Source organism: Sarcophilus harrisii, chromosome 3 (assembly GCF_902635505.1).
Source record: "Sarcophilus harrisii chromosome 3, mSarHar1.11, whole genome shotgun sequence".
Taxonomy (NCBI): domain Eukaryota; kingdom Metazoa; phylum Chordata; class Mammalia; order Dasyuromorphia; family Dasyuridae; genus Sarcophilus; species Sarcophilus harrisii.
Window position 1 is genome coordinate 27,904,700 of NC_045428.1, and position 17,640 is coordinate 27,922,339.

General features: G+C 43.5%; 1 protein-coding gene across 1 annotated transcript in view; it reads right to left on the reverse strand.

The window, feature by feature from the left end:
• Positions 1 to 17,092, reverse strand: part of LRRC31 (leucine rich repeat containing 31) — a 45,887-nt gene extending 28,795 nt beyond the window's left edge. Inside the window, exon 1 of the mRNA XM_012546595.2 lies at positions 16,970 to 17,092. Coding sequence (XP_012402049.1) covers positions 16,970 to 17,092 — 123 coding nt within the window. The remainder of the gene's footprint in view (positions 1 to 16,969) is intronic.
• Positions 17,093 to 17,640: the final 548 nt, after the last annotated feature.

Below are 17,640 nucleotides of genomic sequence, written 5' to 3' on the forward strand. Positions count from 1 at the left end.
AGGGACTCCCCAGGCAATCTTGCCCTGCTTTCTTCCAAAACACTGGGCTCCCCAGCAACAGCCTAAGGCACAACCTAACAGCAGCCTGGGCTCCCCTATTTTTCACTGACCCCTAATCCTAAATGAGACTGTAGGTAAAAAAACAAAAAAAACCCAACTTATTTCAGAAACAAGGAGGACCAGACTTTCAATCTTGTTTCTCAAATTTCTTAGCTGTGTGACTATGGGCAAGTCCCTTTAATCCCAGGGCTCTCACTTATAAAATGAAGGTAATTTTTTTCTTTTGTTTAATTTCTTTTTCTTTTTTTTCACCTTTTTTTTTTTTTTAAATAGCTTTTTATTTAGAAGTTATATCCATGGGTAATTTTACAGCATTGACAATTGCCAAACTTTTTGTTCCAATTTTTCCCCTCCTTCCTCCTATCCCCTCCCCCTGATGGCAGGTTGACCAATACATGTTAAACATGTTAAAGTGTAAATTAAATACAATATAAGTATACATGTCCAAACCGTTATTTTGCTGTACAAAAAGAATCGGACTTTGAAATAGCGTACAATAAACCTGTGAAGGAAATCAGAAATGCAAGAGGACAAAAATAGAGGGATTGGGAATAATGAAGGTAATTTTAATGGCTCTTCCAGGGTTTCTGGGAAAGTCAATGAGATTATGTATGTAGATCTTCAGGGAGGATATAAATCTTTTTCCTCAGTTGTTGCGGCTGGAGAAATTCATCACCTGGCCACTAGGTGGCGAGCCTTAGTGTGTTTAGGTGAGCTGGTCCCAGGAAGGCTCTTAGCCAAGTTGACCCGCCAGGATTTTTAATTTAGCTAGAATTGTGTTTGAGAGACCAGGGACATGTGTTTGCTTGGATGAGGAAGCAGAACAAAATGAAATAATGTAGGTAATTCCCTTTGCACCCTTTCAAGCACTCCATAATGAAGCAGCTGTTACGATCCCAGAACTGGTCAGCAGCATGGGGAAAAATGGTCTTGCTGCCAAACAATAAATACATCAGCTATAATGTCTTTGCTTTACTGAGCAGAAATGTCAAGACTGTGGACCTGCCAGTCTCAAAGTGTTCTGTATAGCATCTGGAACGTGGCCAGAACCTAATAAATGGACATGCTACTTCTGATTCCAGGCACCCTGGGAAAGGAGGCAGGTTTTTTTTCTTTTTACAGAAAGGAATTGTTTTATCTCTGGAATATCAGCCTCCCCGCACAATAGGATCATGGGTTATCATAGAGTCATGACTGGCAATTTTTGCAACCGAAGCAGGCAGCATAAAATATATTCTCTATTCAGCTGGGCATTGGTGAAATCACGCAGTTCCAGGAAAACAAGATGGGATGATCCCAAGGAACAGGAGGATACTAGATTGGGAAGGAGCTCAGCTAGCAGAGGAAGATGGTCTCTAATAACTTCCTATTTTAGTTATTGTTAACTCGGGAATTAAGCTCAGGTAGCACCTAACCAGGAACTAAACAGTTTCTATGCTGCTGAAGTAAAGCTGATACTACTCTAAATTTTGCACTCTGGGTCAAAGCTCTAGGCACTCTGGCCTAATTATTCATATGGTTTATTGAAAAACAGATTGTACTCTTGGTTTGGACTTCACTGAGCCAGTTACCCATCTTTCTAAGATGATCTTATGATGTGGCTGATGTAGACACCAGATGATGATAGGCACCAAATGTTGGGGTTTGGTCATGTGAAGATTTCCCAATGACCATCCTCTCTGGCAAAAGGTAAATTTATTTAGGAAAATGGGTTATAGACAAAATGAAGAGGTAAAATCGATACTAGGAATGGGAAACATGAAATAGAGTGGGAGAGCCTATGAAAGACAAGTTCTTCAGTGGAACTCACAATTACCCAGTAGAAAAGGAGTATCCCATGAGATTGCGGCATGTCCTTAGCTGGCAGGCCCAATCCTGGAAAGGGATTTAGCACCCCAAAAGAATTAGCTATAAGAAGGAGAAATGGGGTTGAGAAGGATAGTGGAGTTAGGGGAGATAGCACGTGGCATAGGGAAGGGAAAAATCCCACCAAGCAGAATGCCATGATCCAAAGAGGGTAGTGTCCGTGGGATGGGCCACAAGTAAATTTGTAGGGAGAGTTTAACCTCAGGGACATGACTGGGATTTCTGACAGACCTGACAAGGTGAGACTTCCCATGATCCCTACCTACAGAGGGTGGACCTTAGGAGTTTGATATAACTTGGACTTCTGACTAGATGACTTCCTCAGAGGGTGGGACCATGGAACTAAATTAATGTCTATCAGTGCCTTCTACCTGCTTGTCATAAGGATCAATTCTTCCATTTCTCTCTGTTCAACACACTATTTAGGACCTCATCACTTAAATATTAGATTGTTATTTTTGACTTGTATCCAAAAGTTTGTACCTTGTTTTTTTTTTTTAATTCATACCCATGAAGTGTACAAGATGTGCGTGCTTTAAATAAATAAAAACAGAAGGAGCTCCCCAGGTCTTCTACCTCAGCCTCTGTTTAATATTTAGCAGAATGGAATCCAACATCAGGGCCAGCCCGAGGCAAAATTCTGAAATAGACTTTCCTTGGCTTTAATCCACCTCCTTTTTCAGTGCCCTTCTTTCTCCTTCTCTTCTTCCCTATCTCCTTCCCAACACACACACACACACACACACACACACACACACACACACCCTTTATATATCTGTTCTTTGTGGAATTCCCGAAGGGTCTTTGTCTCAACTGTCCACCGACTCATCTCCATAATCTGCTCATTTATAATGGTTTCGAGAGGCAGCACATGGGATAGACTGCCAGGCCTAGTGTCAAGAGGAGCTAGATTAAAATCCCACCTGTGAGGGTGGCTAGATGGTGAAGAGGAAAGATCGCCAGGTCTGGAAGCAGGAACTCCTAAATTCAAATCCAACCTTGAACATTTGATACTTACTAGCTGTGTGATCCTCTGCAAATCACTTAACCCCAACCTTCTTTGCCAAAAAAAAGAGAAAAAAAACCCATCGGTGATGAGGTTGAGTATAGTCCATCTCCTGAGCTCAGAAGTTCTGAGCTACTATAGAGATAAAGGGAATAATGTATTGGCATTCAATCCACCATCAATATGGTGAGTCCCCAGGGCTGTGGTAGGGGGGACCCAACAGGCTCAGGTCATAAATGGATCCGCTCAAAGTTTCTTTGCTGAGTTTTAGAGGAATTGGGTTCAGGAATGAGTGGCTGCTATGTTTCCAACCCGTTTGAGATGGGGAGCCCTGTTTTCTAAAATAAAATCAAAAGAATAGGTTCTACTAGAAAGCCTTTAAGGTCTCTTCTAGCTCTAGCTCTATTATCCTGTGATGTAAAATTCTTTGAGATATGCTCATTTTAACATCCTTTAAAATCCAAAGGAGTGCATCTTTAATGGTGAAATTAAAGGCAGTTGAGATGATATTTGGGTAAAGGGATCCATCCTACTCAGTGTTCCTTTAAATCTCCTTACAAATGGGTTGTAGAATATTGCTCTCCATTTCCCACTCCTGGTTCTCTGAACTTATTCTACTATACCCCCTTTTCAACACTTTTATTCCAAATGATTTCTCCTCCAAGACTAATGATTAATGGAAATATTACAATAGCACCCCTGCCTTTTTCAGCTGCCTTTTGTGTAAGGTCTTTCCCCATTAGAATGAACATAAGCTCCTTGAAGGCAGGAACTTCTGCCTGTTTTTGTATTCTTTTCTAGCATTTAGCTCAGTGCCAGGCACATAGCAAGTGTTTAATAAATGCTTGTGGACGTGTTGCCTACTTATGATGCTCCATCCAAGATAATAAGTGATTCTTGGAAATGACGGGTTTTGAAATACAGGGTATCAAAAAATACATTCTGAAAGAGAGGGCTGCATCTAAAGTGTTCTGTTTTACTAGTTCCTACTAGTACCCCTGAAAATGGATAAGGGACTTAGAATATACTCTTTCACAATATTTTTTCTCTCCAAGTCTCAGTTTCTTCATCTGTAAATAAGAGACTGGATCTCAGATCCCTACATCCATATTATGGTCCAAAGCTGCCCCTGCCAATGCTCCTTAGCCACCCCTGTGCTCAAAACACCAAGCTGCTCAAGGAATGGGGACATGGAGAGATAGCATTTAATGAGGTCAAACATACCCAGAGATCTCCCGGAGGAGAGCTATCCAAGCATGCTTTGTCTGAAACACAAAATAAACAACTTCAGAGCAATTCAGTAGTCACCATAACCTGACCTTTTCTTGGATCTCTGGAATTTTGTTGTTGCCGTTCAGTCATGTGCAGCTCTCTGTGAGATTTCAGGGTTTCCTTGGCAAAGATACTACAGTGGTTTAACATTTCCTTCTCCAGCTCATATTTTGCAGATAGGGAGACTGAGGCCAGATTTAAACTGAAGTCTTTCTATCTCCAGCCCTATTGCACTATTCACTGCACCACCTGCTACTGAAGATCACAGTTCATGGACTTTGAAGCTGAGAGACTCTTGAGTCCAATCACCTTCATTTGACCACAGTCAAAGTGTAGTGACTCATTCCTCCTCCATATCCTGGTCTCCAGCCGCCCGCGTGCTCCTGACCCATGAGTCATGGTCCAGAGGAGATGCCGAAGCACAAGACAAGGAAGGAGGCTGCTCCATCTGCCCCAATGCATGACAGACCATCTAAAACAGTATGGTGCTCAATAAGGCAAGGGCAAGATTTTATTAAGCACTTACCATGTAAGAGGTACTGAGGCAAATACTAGGAAAACAAATATAGGGGAAAGAAAGATGGTCCCTGACCTCAAGGAGTTTACATTCTAATGGGGGAGGATAACACCCAGAGGGCAACTGGAAAGGGACATGGTGGGGAAAAGAATCCTGGAGAGGTCCGGGGCAGGAACCAGAGAAATGGGTGAACTTGGATGCTGTGGAGTCCCTTCCTTAAAATGGAGTTCATGGAAAGAACCAGCCAATCAGAGAAAGGGGCCACATAGATTGAGGAATTTCCAGAGAGAGAAGGAATGGTGAAGAAAGAAGTCCAAAAGAATTTAGACTAGAGCCCCAAAATGAATGGAGAAGTAAACATCAATGTCCTGGGTCCGAGTGTGTGTCTTTTCTTAAAATGGAGAGTCTGGGGGAAGAATTACTTAGGGAAGGTCAAGGCAGTTTCCAGTGTGAGAAGGCTGCATCATCAGCATTTATGTCCCCTCCCCTTTCTTACTCTCACAGCAGACTTTAAGGGGGAAAAGGCCACCCAACCCCAGCGCCATTTTGAATCACCATTTGTTTCATGGGTCACCACGGTCAATTAATAGCCAATATGTATTGATCATTGATGTAGAGTTGAAAAGGTCATCTCACTCACTGTCCTGAGGAGGAAACAGAGTCCGGGGGAGGTGAGCGATGCGTTCATGGTTCCGCAAGTAGCAAGCAGCAGAAGTAGGTCAGGATCAAGATCCTCTGGCTTCAAAGCTATGCTCTTTACCATACTGGTATACGGGCAGTGAGCCTCTCTAGCGTTAGCTGGGTTATGACCTAGATAGCAGACAGAGCCGGAGACACCTTGTTCACAGTCTAAATGGAAGAGGAATTTCCTATTTAAGAGGTAAGTTCTCCAGACCCTCCCTTGGGATTTCCTTGCTCATCCCTGACACACAACCCCATTCTTTGGACACAAGTAGATTTCCACTGATGCTCAACAGCCATAGATCCTGAAATATTGCCCTCTCTAAAGGATTGCTACTGCAGGCAACCCCAAAGGACAAAGTGGGAGCAAAATTGCTTCAAGTCCCTTACCTGACTTGTTTGCAAAAAGTGGCCAAGAGGATCTCATTTGGGAAAAGTATGGTAGCAGACGGTCCCTGAAAAAAGACTTAGGAATGGGAGTAGCTGGTGGTCCAAACCTTGTTTTGGTACCAGAGCTGTATTGGTATGTTTAAAAAAAAAAAAAAAAGGAATGGTGAATGTTGAAGAAATGCTAAAAATAAAAAGACTAATGGAAGATTTCTAGCACTGTTATGAGTAGATAATGTGAGGAGGTACGAATGGCTTGAGATCTGAACTCTTAGACAAATTACCCATAGCATGAGATAATGCATCATCCAAGTATTGACCTGGAGACCTCTTCTTAAAGGACTATTATAGTACCAGAGTACTTTGGGACCAGAGGGGCTCACCTGTTAGAGAGAGAATCCTGAACTGCTTTTGCCAGGATGCTGTCCATGGGCATTCAGCATGAGAATCTATCAAGAGGCTGGGGATTTAGAAAAGTAGCTAGAAGTGGGGAGAAGAATATTTGCTGTTTAGTTTTACCTTTTTATTCAGCATTGTATTTCAAAAAAAATTGCTCTTTCTCATGTTGCATGTATTATGATTACAGCAGGAAAAATTTAGGGGGAATGGGGAAATAAGGACTTGAAGCAGAAGTTTAAAAAAATTTTTTAGATATCTTTTGGTTTTGTATCACCAACATTCTGTATTTTTTCTCCTATTCAGTAAGTCATCTCTTATAACAATAAATTAAATAAAAGAGGGAAGAAAAAGAAAGTGGAAAAAAACATTCCAACAACACCCTGTGTCTGACAATATATTTAAGGTTCTCTGCCTACTGTCCCCCACCTCTGCCAAAAAAAAAAATAGACAGGGTTCATTTCTTCATTTTTTCCCCCAGGCCAAACTTAATCATTATAATTATACAGGGTTTGACTTCATGGTTTTTTCCCTTTATTCTTTCCATTTATATTATGGTCATTATTTGTGTGTGTGTGTGTGTGTGTGTGTGTGTGTGTGTGTGTGTGTGTGTTTTTGTGTTTGTATATATGTGTACAACAGGAAGTTAATCCATCATCTTTAAAGCAAATAGAGTGGAATTGTCCCTAAACCTGTTCTGATACTTAACTAAATCCTGACCATTTTACCCTTTCAAATTGCACTGGGTGTTTCTTTTAAATTAATTTTATCTCTGCTCGAGGGAGTTTGTGCATTTGGTCCAACACTCCTCTATAGGGATATCCTAGCTCCTGGGCCAGCTAAGATTGACTCATCTATAATATTACTTCATGAACTCAAGGATCTATGATTTCATCTCCACAAGTTCTAGCACTACAGATTCAGACCACCCCACCCCACCGAACCTCAGTAGACTTCCATCGTGTGATGATAATATGAAAAAACATCATTACCTTTAGTTTCCACTCCTGTTCTCCTCCCCTACTTCCATCCAGGGACAATCCCAGATTTTTGAAAAGTCCCTTCTTTATGAATTATGAGGAGGTGGAAGTGAATGGCTGGGAAGTTGACTAGACAGTCATGTTCATCTCACAAATGTCACTTACTAGAAACACAGCTTCAGTAGAAATTTTTCAACTAATTAAGAATGTCCAATTCTCCTCTGGAAGCAAGTCACCAATCTGCTGATTAACAGAAACTGCTTTTTGGCAGCAACGAATGCAACATGTGTCAAAGACTGAGGAATAACACAGTCCCGTCCTTGAAGAAAGCCTGTTTTAAACCCCCAAAGGGAAGGGAGAGTCCATTTACATCTTGGGTTTATTAAACAGCACAAATTAATAACACCCCCAGTCTCATTTTGGCGAAAAACAAGTTACATTTCTGCCAACAGTCCTCCCACCTCTCCCTTTAATTTTGAAGCCTGTTTTTATTCGAAGAGAAATTTAATCCTTATGTCTCTGATTCATTTACACTTAACTCATCGAAATATTTTATGACAGAAGCTATTGGAATGTCTCTTTTCCCTCCTTTTAAGACTTGGGGGAAAAAAATGACTAAAAACAAAAAGAAGCCAGTTTGCTCACAATATTCCATAATTTCCAAATCCCAACCTGGATAATGCAGCTTTGGATCATAAATAATTAATCATGTAACTGTCATACCTAGCTGGAAGTGAAGTTGAAGGGAAAGGAAAAAGAGTACTCTTTCTTCTTGTGTGTAGAGTGGACATTGCCAGTCAGGAGCAGATACACCACCTCCCTCCCCTCCCCGCCGGCCTAGGGGATTTCTGCCCAGTGGGCACCTGTAGTTCTGGAGTTCTCTCTGAAATAGACTGATCATATTTGAGACAAGGAGGATGAGTAAATGAGCGACTTCCCCCTCCCCCCGGAACCAAGAGTTCAGCTTTGTCTCAGACAGCAAAATAGCATCTTAAATCATCTTGGCTTGAAGATCAGAAGGAAAATCTCAGAGCCAGTTTGGGGAATTTTATCCAAAATGTAAAAAGTAAATTATATGACTCTTCCTAGTTTAGTTCTACCCCTAGGACAAAGTCTCCTCTGCAAAATTAAACCTTCTTCCTCCCTCCATTAGCTTCTGTTCACAATTAAGGACATATGTAAATCATTACCAAAGATCTCCCAGCATCTGTAAGAGCAAATTATGAAGTAGCTTACTCCCCTCCCTTTGTTTTGCATATTTTCTCCCTCATATTCCCAGCCTGGGGTGTAATGGGAGGAAGAAAAATTCTTTCCCTTGCTTGCCCCCAGAAACAGTGGTAACTTGTAGGAGAAACCCAGGAAAGTTCATAATAATCACCAAATCTATGGCTCTTTGTGGTGTACAAAGCACTTTCCACATAGTTCCTTATTTGAGCCTCAGAACAACGCTGAGGTGGGTGCTAGTCTTATACCCATTTTGTAGATGAGAAAATTGAGGCACAGAAAAGTTAAATGATTTGCCAGGGTCACATAACTAGCAAAGGTCTGAGACTGGATTTGAATTCAGGTCTCCCTCCCTCTAAATCAGCACTCCTCCTTCTATAACAATTTAATTCCTTAGAAACAGCTAACTTGTTCAAGTTGACTGAGGAGGAACTCCATGCATCCATTTCTATTTCCTTTTTTTGAGCACAGAATAGACCATCGGCGTAAATCAAGATTTTCCAGATTTGAGAGTTTCTGAATTCAAAGCACAGGACACTGGACCTCATAAAGAAAGAAGGCTTCTTTAGCAGTGGAGTCCATCAGAGAGTGAGATAACTGAAGGGTAAAACTCGTGCCATGAGTGACCAGAGATGTGGACCTTGTCCATCCTCCATAAAATGTCTGAGTTGCTCAGACTATTTCAGTGATTCATGTTTCTATAGTTGTTCATGATGGAGTCCTTCACATCTGGAGCATTTATGTAAGAGGGACATAAAGATTGCCCCATCCCTTCTGCTCCTATGGTTCACTGATAGTTTTATGGTGGAGCTGGGGATCCTGCTACCCACTTCAGTGGAAACTCAGACTTTAGCTGTACCTAAGTTTTATTTTAGCCATTTTCCTTTTTTTTTTAATTAAAGCTTTTTTCTTTTCAAAACATATGCATGGACAATATTTTCAACATTGGGGTTCTTCCGCTGGCTTGCCTGCACTCTACCCTTTTTGCTCCCTCCCTACCTCTCTCTCGCCCTCTCCCCCTTTCCTCCTCTCTCCTCTCGTTCTCTCACCCTCGCCCCCTCCCTTCCTTCCTCCCTCCCTCCCTCCCTCTCTCGCTCCCTCTTTTGCTTTTTCCCTTGCTCTCCCTCTCTCGTTCCCTACCTCCCTCTCTCTCCTCTTTCTGCCTCTCTCGCTCCCCCCTCTCTCCCTCCCTCCCTCCCTCTGTCTCTCTCCTTCCCTTCCTTCATCTCTACCTCACGTTCTCCCTCGTTCCCTCCCTCGCTCCCTTGCTCCTTCCCTTGCTCTCTCCCTCATTCCCTCCCTTGCTTTTTCCATTCCTCTCTTCCTCTATCCCTCCCTCCGTCTATCTCTCCCTTCCTTCCTCCCTTGCTCCCACTTGCTCCCTCCCTCGGTCCCTCCCTCGTTCTCTCCCTTGCTCTCTGCCTCACTCTCTTCCTCGCTCCCTCTCTGGTTCCCTACCTCCCTTCCTATCTCCCCCACACGCTTCCCCTCACTTCCCCGCGCACTTCCGCTCGCTTCCTCTTCCTTGCTCCCTCCCTACCTTTCTCTCTCCCTCAATCCCCCTCTCCCTCCCTCCTTTTCTCTCTCCCTTGCTCCCTCCTTCGCTCCCTCTCTCTCATCCTCTCCCCCTCTCTGCCTTTCCTCCTCTCTCCATCTCGTTCTCTCCCCCTCACCCCCTCTCTTTCCTCTTTCTGACTCTCTCACTCCCCCTTCTCTCTTTCCCTCCTTCCCTCTGTCTCTCTCCCTCCCTTTCTTCATCTCGACCTCGCGTTCTCCCTCGTTCCCTCCCTCACTCCCTAGCTCCCTCTCTTGCTCTCTCCCTCATTCCCGCCCTTGCTTTTTCCCTTCCTCTCTTCCTCTATCCTAACCCTACCCCTCTTTTCCCCCACCCCCACCTCACCCCTATATTTTGCCATTTTCTTAAAAGGGGTAATAGCCAAAGAGAGAAAGTGTGCTATTAGGGGACAAGGCCCCTAGAGTAAAACAAAGTTGGGTGTAAGCCCAGAGTTCTTTGGGGGACCTTAGGTCACAGATGAGACTATAAAAAAATAGAATATTATAAATATATAGGAGGTGGGATGTTAATGTGAAGAGATTATGGCTACATATACCCCAATTTTGTCTTTTTTTTTATTAAATATGTTACTTGTCTATTAGTAAAGCTGGAGGTAGCAAAACACCATTGATTCCCAAATGCCCACACAGTGGAGAAGGGACAACTTTTGTGGGTGGAAGCTACTTCCACCACCAGAAATACCGTACTCTGGGCCACACGATTAAATTAGTCTTTTGGGTTTTGTTTGGCAGCTGGGGCCATGTTCCATCAACAGTGGGTACCCCATGACTAATGGTCGCTGGCCACAAAGGCACTGGAAACTGTTTTCTCAGTCAGGAAAAATATAGTCATAGGTCCTGCTCCAAAGCAGTTATAGCAATTTCTGGTCTGTTCTTTGAAGTGTTACTTTATTCACCAGTTTTTCTCTTATCATCAGGAGAAAATTTTTCAAACCAGGACCTTAGATAGATTCTTAAAGAGTTTCTTAGGAAGCATAAATCAGGTAACATCGTTCCTTAGGTGGTAAGATCGCACCTCAATTTTTTGGCTGTTGGTGGATTTTTTTCCTCAGTCTTATATTTGAGAAGATTCTATCGACTTGTCTTGGTAAATCTGATGGAGCTCCCAATGACTTCTCAGATGGTCATCCACTGGATAGAGGTTCCCTAACAGGGCTTGAATTAGTTATGATGCCAGGAGGACAAGAGCCCTTCTCACATGACCAGATTCATATGAGACAGCAGTTTGACTGATTTCATAGTCCCCAGGGATTCTGGGGTTTCTAATACTGTTCTGCTCCCTACCACAGTAGATGTTCAGGCAGTCCCTCTTTCTTTCTTTTTTTTTTAATTTTGTCTTTATTTATTTATTATTATAGCTTTTTATTTACAAGATATATGCATGGGCAATTTTTCAGCATTGACAATTACCAAACCTTTTGTTCCAACTTTTCCCCTCCTTCCCATCACCCCTGCCCCTAGATGGCAGGTTGACCAATACATGTTAAAGTATAAGTTAAATACAATATACGTATACATGTCCAAACAGTTATTTTGCTGTACAAAAAGAATCGGACTTTGAAATAGTGTACCTTTTAGCCTGTGAAGGAAATCAACAGTCCCTCATTCTTAAATTTCTGTCTGTCAAAAATGAGCTTTGAGGTAGCTGGGTAGTGCAGTGGATAGAACATGGAAGTCAGGGGGCTCTGCTTTCAAATTCAACCTCAGATACTCAACACTTACTAGTTGTATGATCTTGCAAAAACAAAACTCAACCATAGGGTTCACTTCAAACCCTATCAAGCAATAACAATAGCCAACATTGATATAGTACTTGAAGGTACACAAAGCACTTTACATACATGATCATATTTGATCCTCAAAACAACGCTGTGACTTAGGTGCTGTTATTATCCCCATTTTGTAGACCAGAAAACTGAGGTAGAAGCTCACACCGCTAATTCTGCTTCAGAATTCAAACACAGGTCTTCTTAACCCCAAATCTAAGACTTTACTCATCGGTCTACCTAGCTGCCAAATCTAGTCCAGCCCCTTGATTTTAGAGATCAATAATCGAGAAACCAAGGAGGTTAATTTGTCCAGTTAGTTGGTAAAAGTGAAAGGCAAGATTTGAATCCAGATCCACTGACTCCAAAGATAAATGTTCTTCTTCTCTATTCTGCAAGGCTGTCCAGGGAAGATATTCTAATGTAACAGGTAGAGGTGAAAGAAGAGGAGAGGGGAGAAATCCTTGAAGTAGCTGCCTCTTTTTTTAAAAAAGCTGGGTCTTCCTACCTTATCCAGCCTGGAAAGGCAGAGGCTGCTAAATAATCGGTGCCAGAGCTTCGCTGCAGTTTCAGCCTGGCTCAGCTTGCCTCTTCCTTATGCTCTGCCAAACGTAGTGTGGACACTCAGTGGACACGACCCACTGAACTGGAGACATCAGTGAGCCTCAGCTTTCCTGCGGGTGGGAATTACAGGCAAGTCACCAAGCCAAGCCCGGGTGAGGACTTTTAGTCTTCACTCTACTGGGCCAACGCTGTCTCAATTCAGACAAATGGAGCCATAGCTTATTAAGGACTCGGAGGTTAATGGAAAATGTTTAGAAAATTTGCCTCTGGGGGCAGCTAGGTGGCGCAGTGGATAGAGCACCAGCCCTGAATTCAGCAGGACCTGAGTTCAAATGTGATCTCAGACACTTCCTAACTCTGTGACCCTGGGCAAGTCACTTAACTCCAATTGCTTCAGAAAAAAAGAAAAAGAAAAATTGCTCTGGGATATGATGTTAAGTCAATAAGAAAGAGCCAAAGGGTGGCCCTGTAGTACTGAAAGCCCCAGAGGAAGTTGGAGGCTGTTCTGGCTTTGGTTCTGTCTCACTGTGTAAAGACATTTTCAATGGAATAGATATCTCCTATTTTGATTACAATGTGAATGACTTTGATTATTTGTCTCAAGTTCACCTTCACTTCTCCTTCCTCAATGAATGATATGATATGATATAGTTCATTCTCCATCATCGTGGTTGAAGACGATTCTAGATTCTTCAAGTCTCTGCTTGTGTAGCACAAACTTTAGCCCTGACGTTCTTTTGAGTTTGAGACGAATACTGGACATCCACTTTGCAATGTCTCAGAATATTGGGTCATATGAGATTAGAGGTCAGCTGAAAAGGTGGGGCAAGATATGTAGATTTAAAGATTATTAAAGATGTAATTAAATCCAGGGGAGCTGATGAGATCATCAAGTGAAGTTGTATAGTGTAGCCATGTTGTGGTAGACACCTTTTCAGGATTCATTTTTGCAATACCAGCAGCAAAAGAGACAGCCCAAGTGGTCATTGAGTTCCTTATTCAAGCATTTGCAATTATGGCTGTGCCACAAGCAATAAAAACAGATAATGGACCTGCATATACCTCTAAACATTTTGCACACTTTTGTGCACAGTATAAGATTTTACACACCATGGGCATACCTTTTAATCCTCAAGGACAGGCAATAGTAGAGAGGAGAAACAGAGACATTAAGACGCTGCTCCAAAAACAAAAGAAAGGGGGAGCCACAGGTAACCCTAGAGAACTTCTAAATCTAGCCCTTGATTTTTGACAAAGATGCACTGGCTCCGGCAGACAGGTTTTATAACCCACCGGAAGGGCAGTGTCCAGTGCGAGCAGCTCTACTATCTTTAGATAATCGCCAGGTGATGTGGAGAGACCCAGAAAGTGGTGAATGGAAGGGACCAGATGGGCTAACTGCTTGGGGGAGAGAGTTTGCTTGTATCTCCACAGGTGGAGAAGGAATCAGATGGGTGCCAAGGAGCCGTATTTGCCTTGTCCATCAGAGAGAGACAGACCCTTGAAATGAAAGAGAAGACCCAAGAAACATCAGGTGGTTCCATCGCTGACTGTGCCCACCACTGAAAGAGCATGACAGTTATGGCGTTTGACTCATGGATATCAAAAATTGTAGGACTTCAAAACCCTCAGGAATCATTGGATTCTCTGAGACATGATAAGACTGTTGTAGGACTTGAAAGCCCTCAGGAATCATTGGCTTCTCTGAGACATGATAAAACTGTTGTAGGACTTCAAAATCTGCAGGAATCATTGGATTCCCCAACACATAAAAAGACTGTTGCAGGATTTCAAAAACTTGCAGGGATCACTGGATTCCCTGACACGTGAAGCAATGGACAATAGATTAGTTTTGGACTATCTCTTGGCTGCTGAAGAAGGCATATGTGTGACTGTTGTTTACATACCCTCCTTCTAGGACTTCTGGAAATCTTTTACAATACCATGTTGATTTATATTGTTTATTATATCACTACTTGCATGTAAAATTCATGTTTGTTATACCATATCAAGCCTGCACCGGCTATGAGGAGAGTCATTACTAATAGCCTGTGCATTATTGTTATGTGCTTGTGTAATACCTCCCATGCTGATGGGTTTGTGCATGCTGTTTCTAATAAGACCCTTCAGCCCAGAAACCCGCTAACAATATCTGGCTTGACTCCCCACTTCCCTTTGGTGTTTTTCATCTCTCTTCCTGAGAAGTTGGGGGTGGGGGTAGGGGGCGTGATCATCTCCTTTTTAGTGCTTTCATGTCCCTTCCTGAGAAGTCCTGATCTGAGTTCAGACCGGAGAAATCCAGGTCCGTTTCTATCTGTAAATTCATTTCTCCCAATATGAAAGGACAAGAGAAATGGGGTCAACATCCCCAATGAGTCCTAGAATCAACATATAAATACATCTTACTATCCTAATTCAATCAGGGTGGGGCTTGATCATCTCCTTTTTAGTGCTTTCACCTTCCTTCCTGAGAAGTCAGGGGGAGGGTGTGATCACCTCCTTTTTGGGGTTCTCACATCCCTGAGAAGTCAGGGATGGAGTGACCACCTGTGTTCTAAAACAAAAGAAAGTGGGAGATGTAGAGGGCTGAAACTTTGAATAGATGCACTTGAATCAGACAACTGAGCACTTAAGGCTAATTACCTATTCAGAATAAGACAATGACTCTATTAGCATGTGTTTAGAAAGGCATCTCTTCTCACCATTGGTGCTGGCTCAATGTTTGGTGTAAAGATAATGGTAGGCAAGATTAAAGGGTGGAATGAGAGACTGCCAGAGCTCACTTGGTGGCAGGATAAGGAGGAGAAAGGTGGAGATTCTCGACTCTAGAATCAAGGAGGGAGTGGCAAAACTCCTGGAAGTTTCATCCATTTCCTTCACTTCTCCCCCTAAAGACCAAGGACTTTTGCTTATCCTGACTCCAGCTGATCGTGAGGCCTCAAAGGAGCTAACCCGGACTTTACAGTATAGAAGGAGAAAAAAAGACGGCCCAGGGAAGAACACTGAGGGACTACAAAATTAGAGGCATGATTTGCAGGAGACTCCAATAAAGGAGACTGAGAAGGAATCATTGAAAGGGAGGAGGAGAACCAAGGAGGGGAGAGAAAGGAGGGTGGGTAAGAAGAGAGAGAGACAAACAGAAAAACACAGAGACACAGATAGACAGACAGAAACAGAGAGGCGGACAGACAGAGAAGCAGAAGTATCCCAAAAACCTGGAGAAAAGAGATTATTGAGGAGGAGGGAGTGATGGACAGTATTAAAAGCTGCAGAGAGGTCAAGGAGAAAAATGTGTTGAATTTGGAAACTAAGGGACCAGTAATGACTTTGGACCATTAATGTGAATAGCTTTGTTTAGTTCCTAGGATTCTTTGCAGCAGTCCCAGCCAAGAAAGGACTATCTCCTTCACTGGAAATATCCCTTGCAAAGCCTGTATTTGGGTCAGAAAGTTTTGGCAGAACTGATGGCCAGTCTGTTCTTTGCTCAGCATTTGTTGAGGTGGATGTCCATCAGTTTAGTCCCTATCTGCTTGTTAGAAAGCCTGACTAAGTCTGCTCTATGGAATAGGTGGTGATTGTAAATAGTGTCATAATCACCATCACACCCTGAAACAGGTGAGTGACCCTGTCTCACAAGAAGTCTGTCCAAGTTAGTTTTCCAAGAATCAATTACTTTGGGTCCCAAATGTCAAGGTTTCCCCATTACACAAGAAGCAATCTTGAGACTGGTTGACTCCATCTTGAGTGTATCCTACCTCTAGTCTCTCCTATCGTGGATCCACAGAAAAGTGTTGGGATCTTCAAGTGTCTCTGCATTTTGTTGAAAGATTTTTGGATCCATGAGAGAATTGACTCTTAATGCTGAGATTTCCAAAAGGGTGAGTGTAAGCATCTCAGCTCTCTCCAGGTAGGCTTTTCCCTTCCTATAGAGAAAGCCAGCTATCTTCACCCCTTCTTTCTCCGAATGGTGGTCTTCAGGCCCAAGGCTGCAAGTGGAATGCCTCTGCCTGAGGCTTAGGAAGTTTCAAGCCCTGGGACAAATGCTTTTTGTGTGAATGAGACAAAGTAGGGGCTGGTTCCTGGAATCAATTTCCTGTCTCTGCCACAAATTTCAATATGACATCTGGCAAATGGATCCTGCCCTTTGGGGTCTCATTTCCTCCTTGAGAGAATCAGAGGAGATCTCTTCAGGATCCCTTTCAAATTTATTCACAGGATATTTCAATACCTAAGAGCTGAGTAAATCCTGATCATTTCCCAATTTCACTTTTTTTTCTGCTATAAAAAAGGAGTTGGATTAGTTTGCCCTCTAAGATTATATGAGCTTAGTCAGATTTGAACTCATGGAGATGGATCTTCATTTAAGCCCATTTACCTCAGTTTCCTCATCTGTTAAATGAGTTGGAGAAGGAAAGGGCAAACCACTCCAGCTCTTTGCCAAGAAAACCCCAGATGGGGGTCACAAAGAGTCGCGATTGAACAACTGATGGCTTTCTCAACTCCTCCCAGGTAAATGGGCCCTCCCTTGTGGTGGGGAAGGGGAAGGAGGCAGGATTGGACTTTTTCCGGTCCAGTGGCTCAATGGGGGGCTGAGAACAGGGAGGAGGAAACCAGGGAGCACCCCCGGAGAGTGTGGCTGCAGCTGCCCTGGCCCCAGCCCCAATCCCCAGCTCACTCTCAGTGGTCTCTGTAGGCGATAAGGTTGGCCCCCTGCCCCAGTGTGGGGGCGAGCTCGGGCCGCCCCGTTTACCACTACAGGTGGGTGGTAGCTGGCAGCCCTGCTTGACTCCGGGGCCATGCAGGCGGGCAGGAGCAGCGGGAAGGGAGGTGGGGGGGAGGGGGAGAGGGGAAGAATTCGGATCCTTTCTCCAGACTGAGCCCAGGACCTTGGAGAGCGCCTGTCTCTCTCTCCCCCTCCACTCCCCACCTTTCTCTCCCCCCCCTCCTCCTCTGAGAATGGGGCAGCACCAACCTGGCGCTGGGGGTGGGGGGAGAAGAGGGGGAAAGAAACCTTTAGTTGTTCTCACTATCCCCACTTGGCTTCTGGGGCTCTAGGGATCTGTCCAGCTTATGTGGGAGGCTCAGAGGGAGGGACATTTAAAAAAAAAAAGGCACTTCCTGACCCCTCCAAAGCCTACCAGCCAGGGGGTGGGCTGGGGGTGGGGAAACTGCCTGCCCAGTGTGGGATTTTCATAAATTTCCAGAGTGGTAAAAATGAAAGGGACCTTAGAGATGACTTAATGCTTCCCTAGGAAGTTAACTGGCTCTGGAAGTCCGGGACTTGGGTTCAGATGCTACCTTTAGTGGCAATCCTAGGAACTGGTTCAATCCCTGCAGAACAAAGCT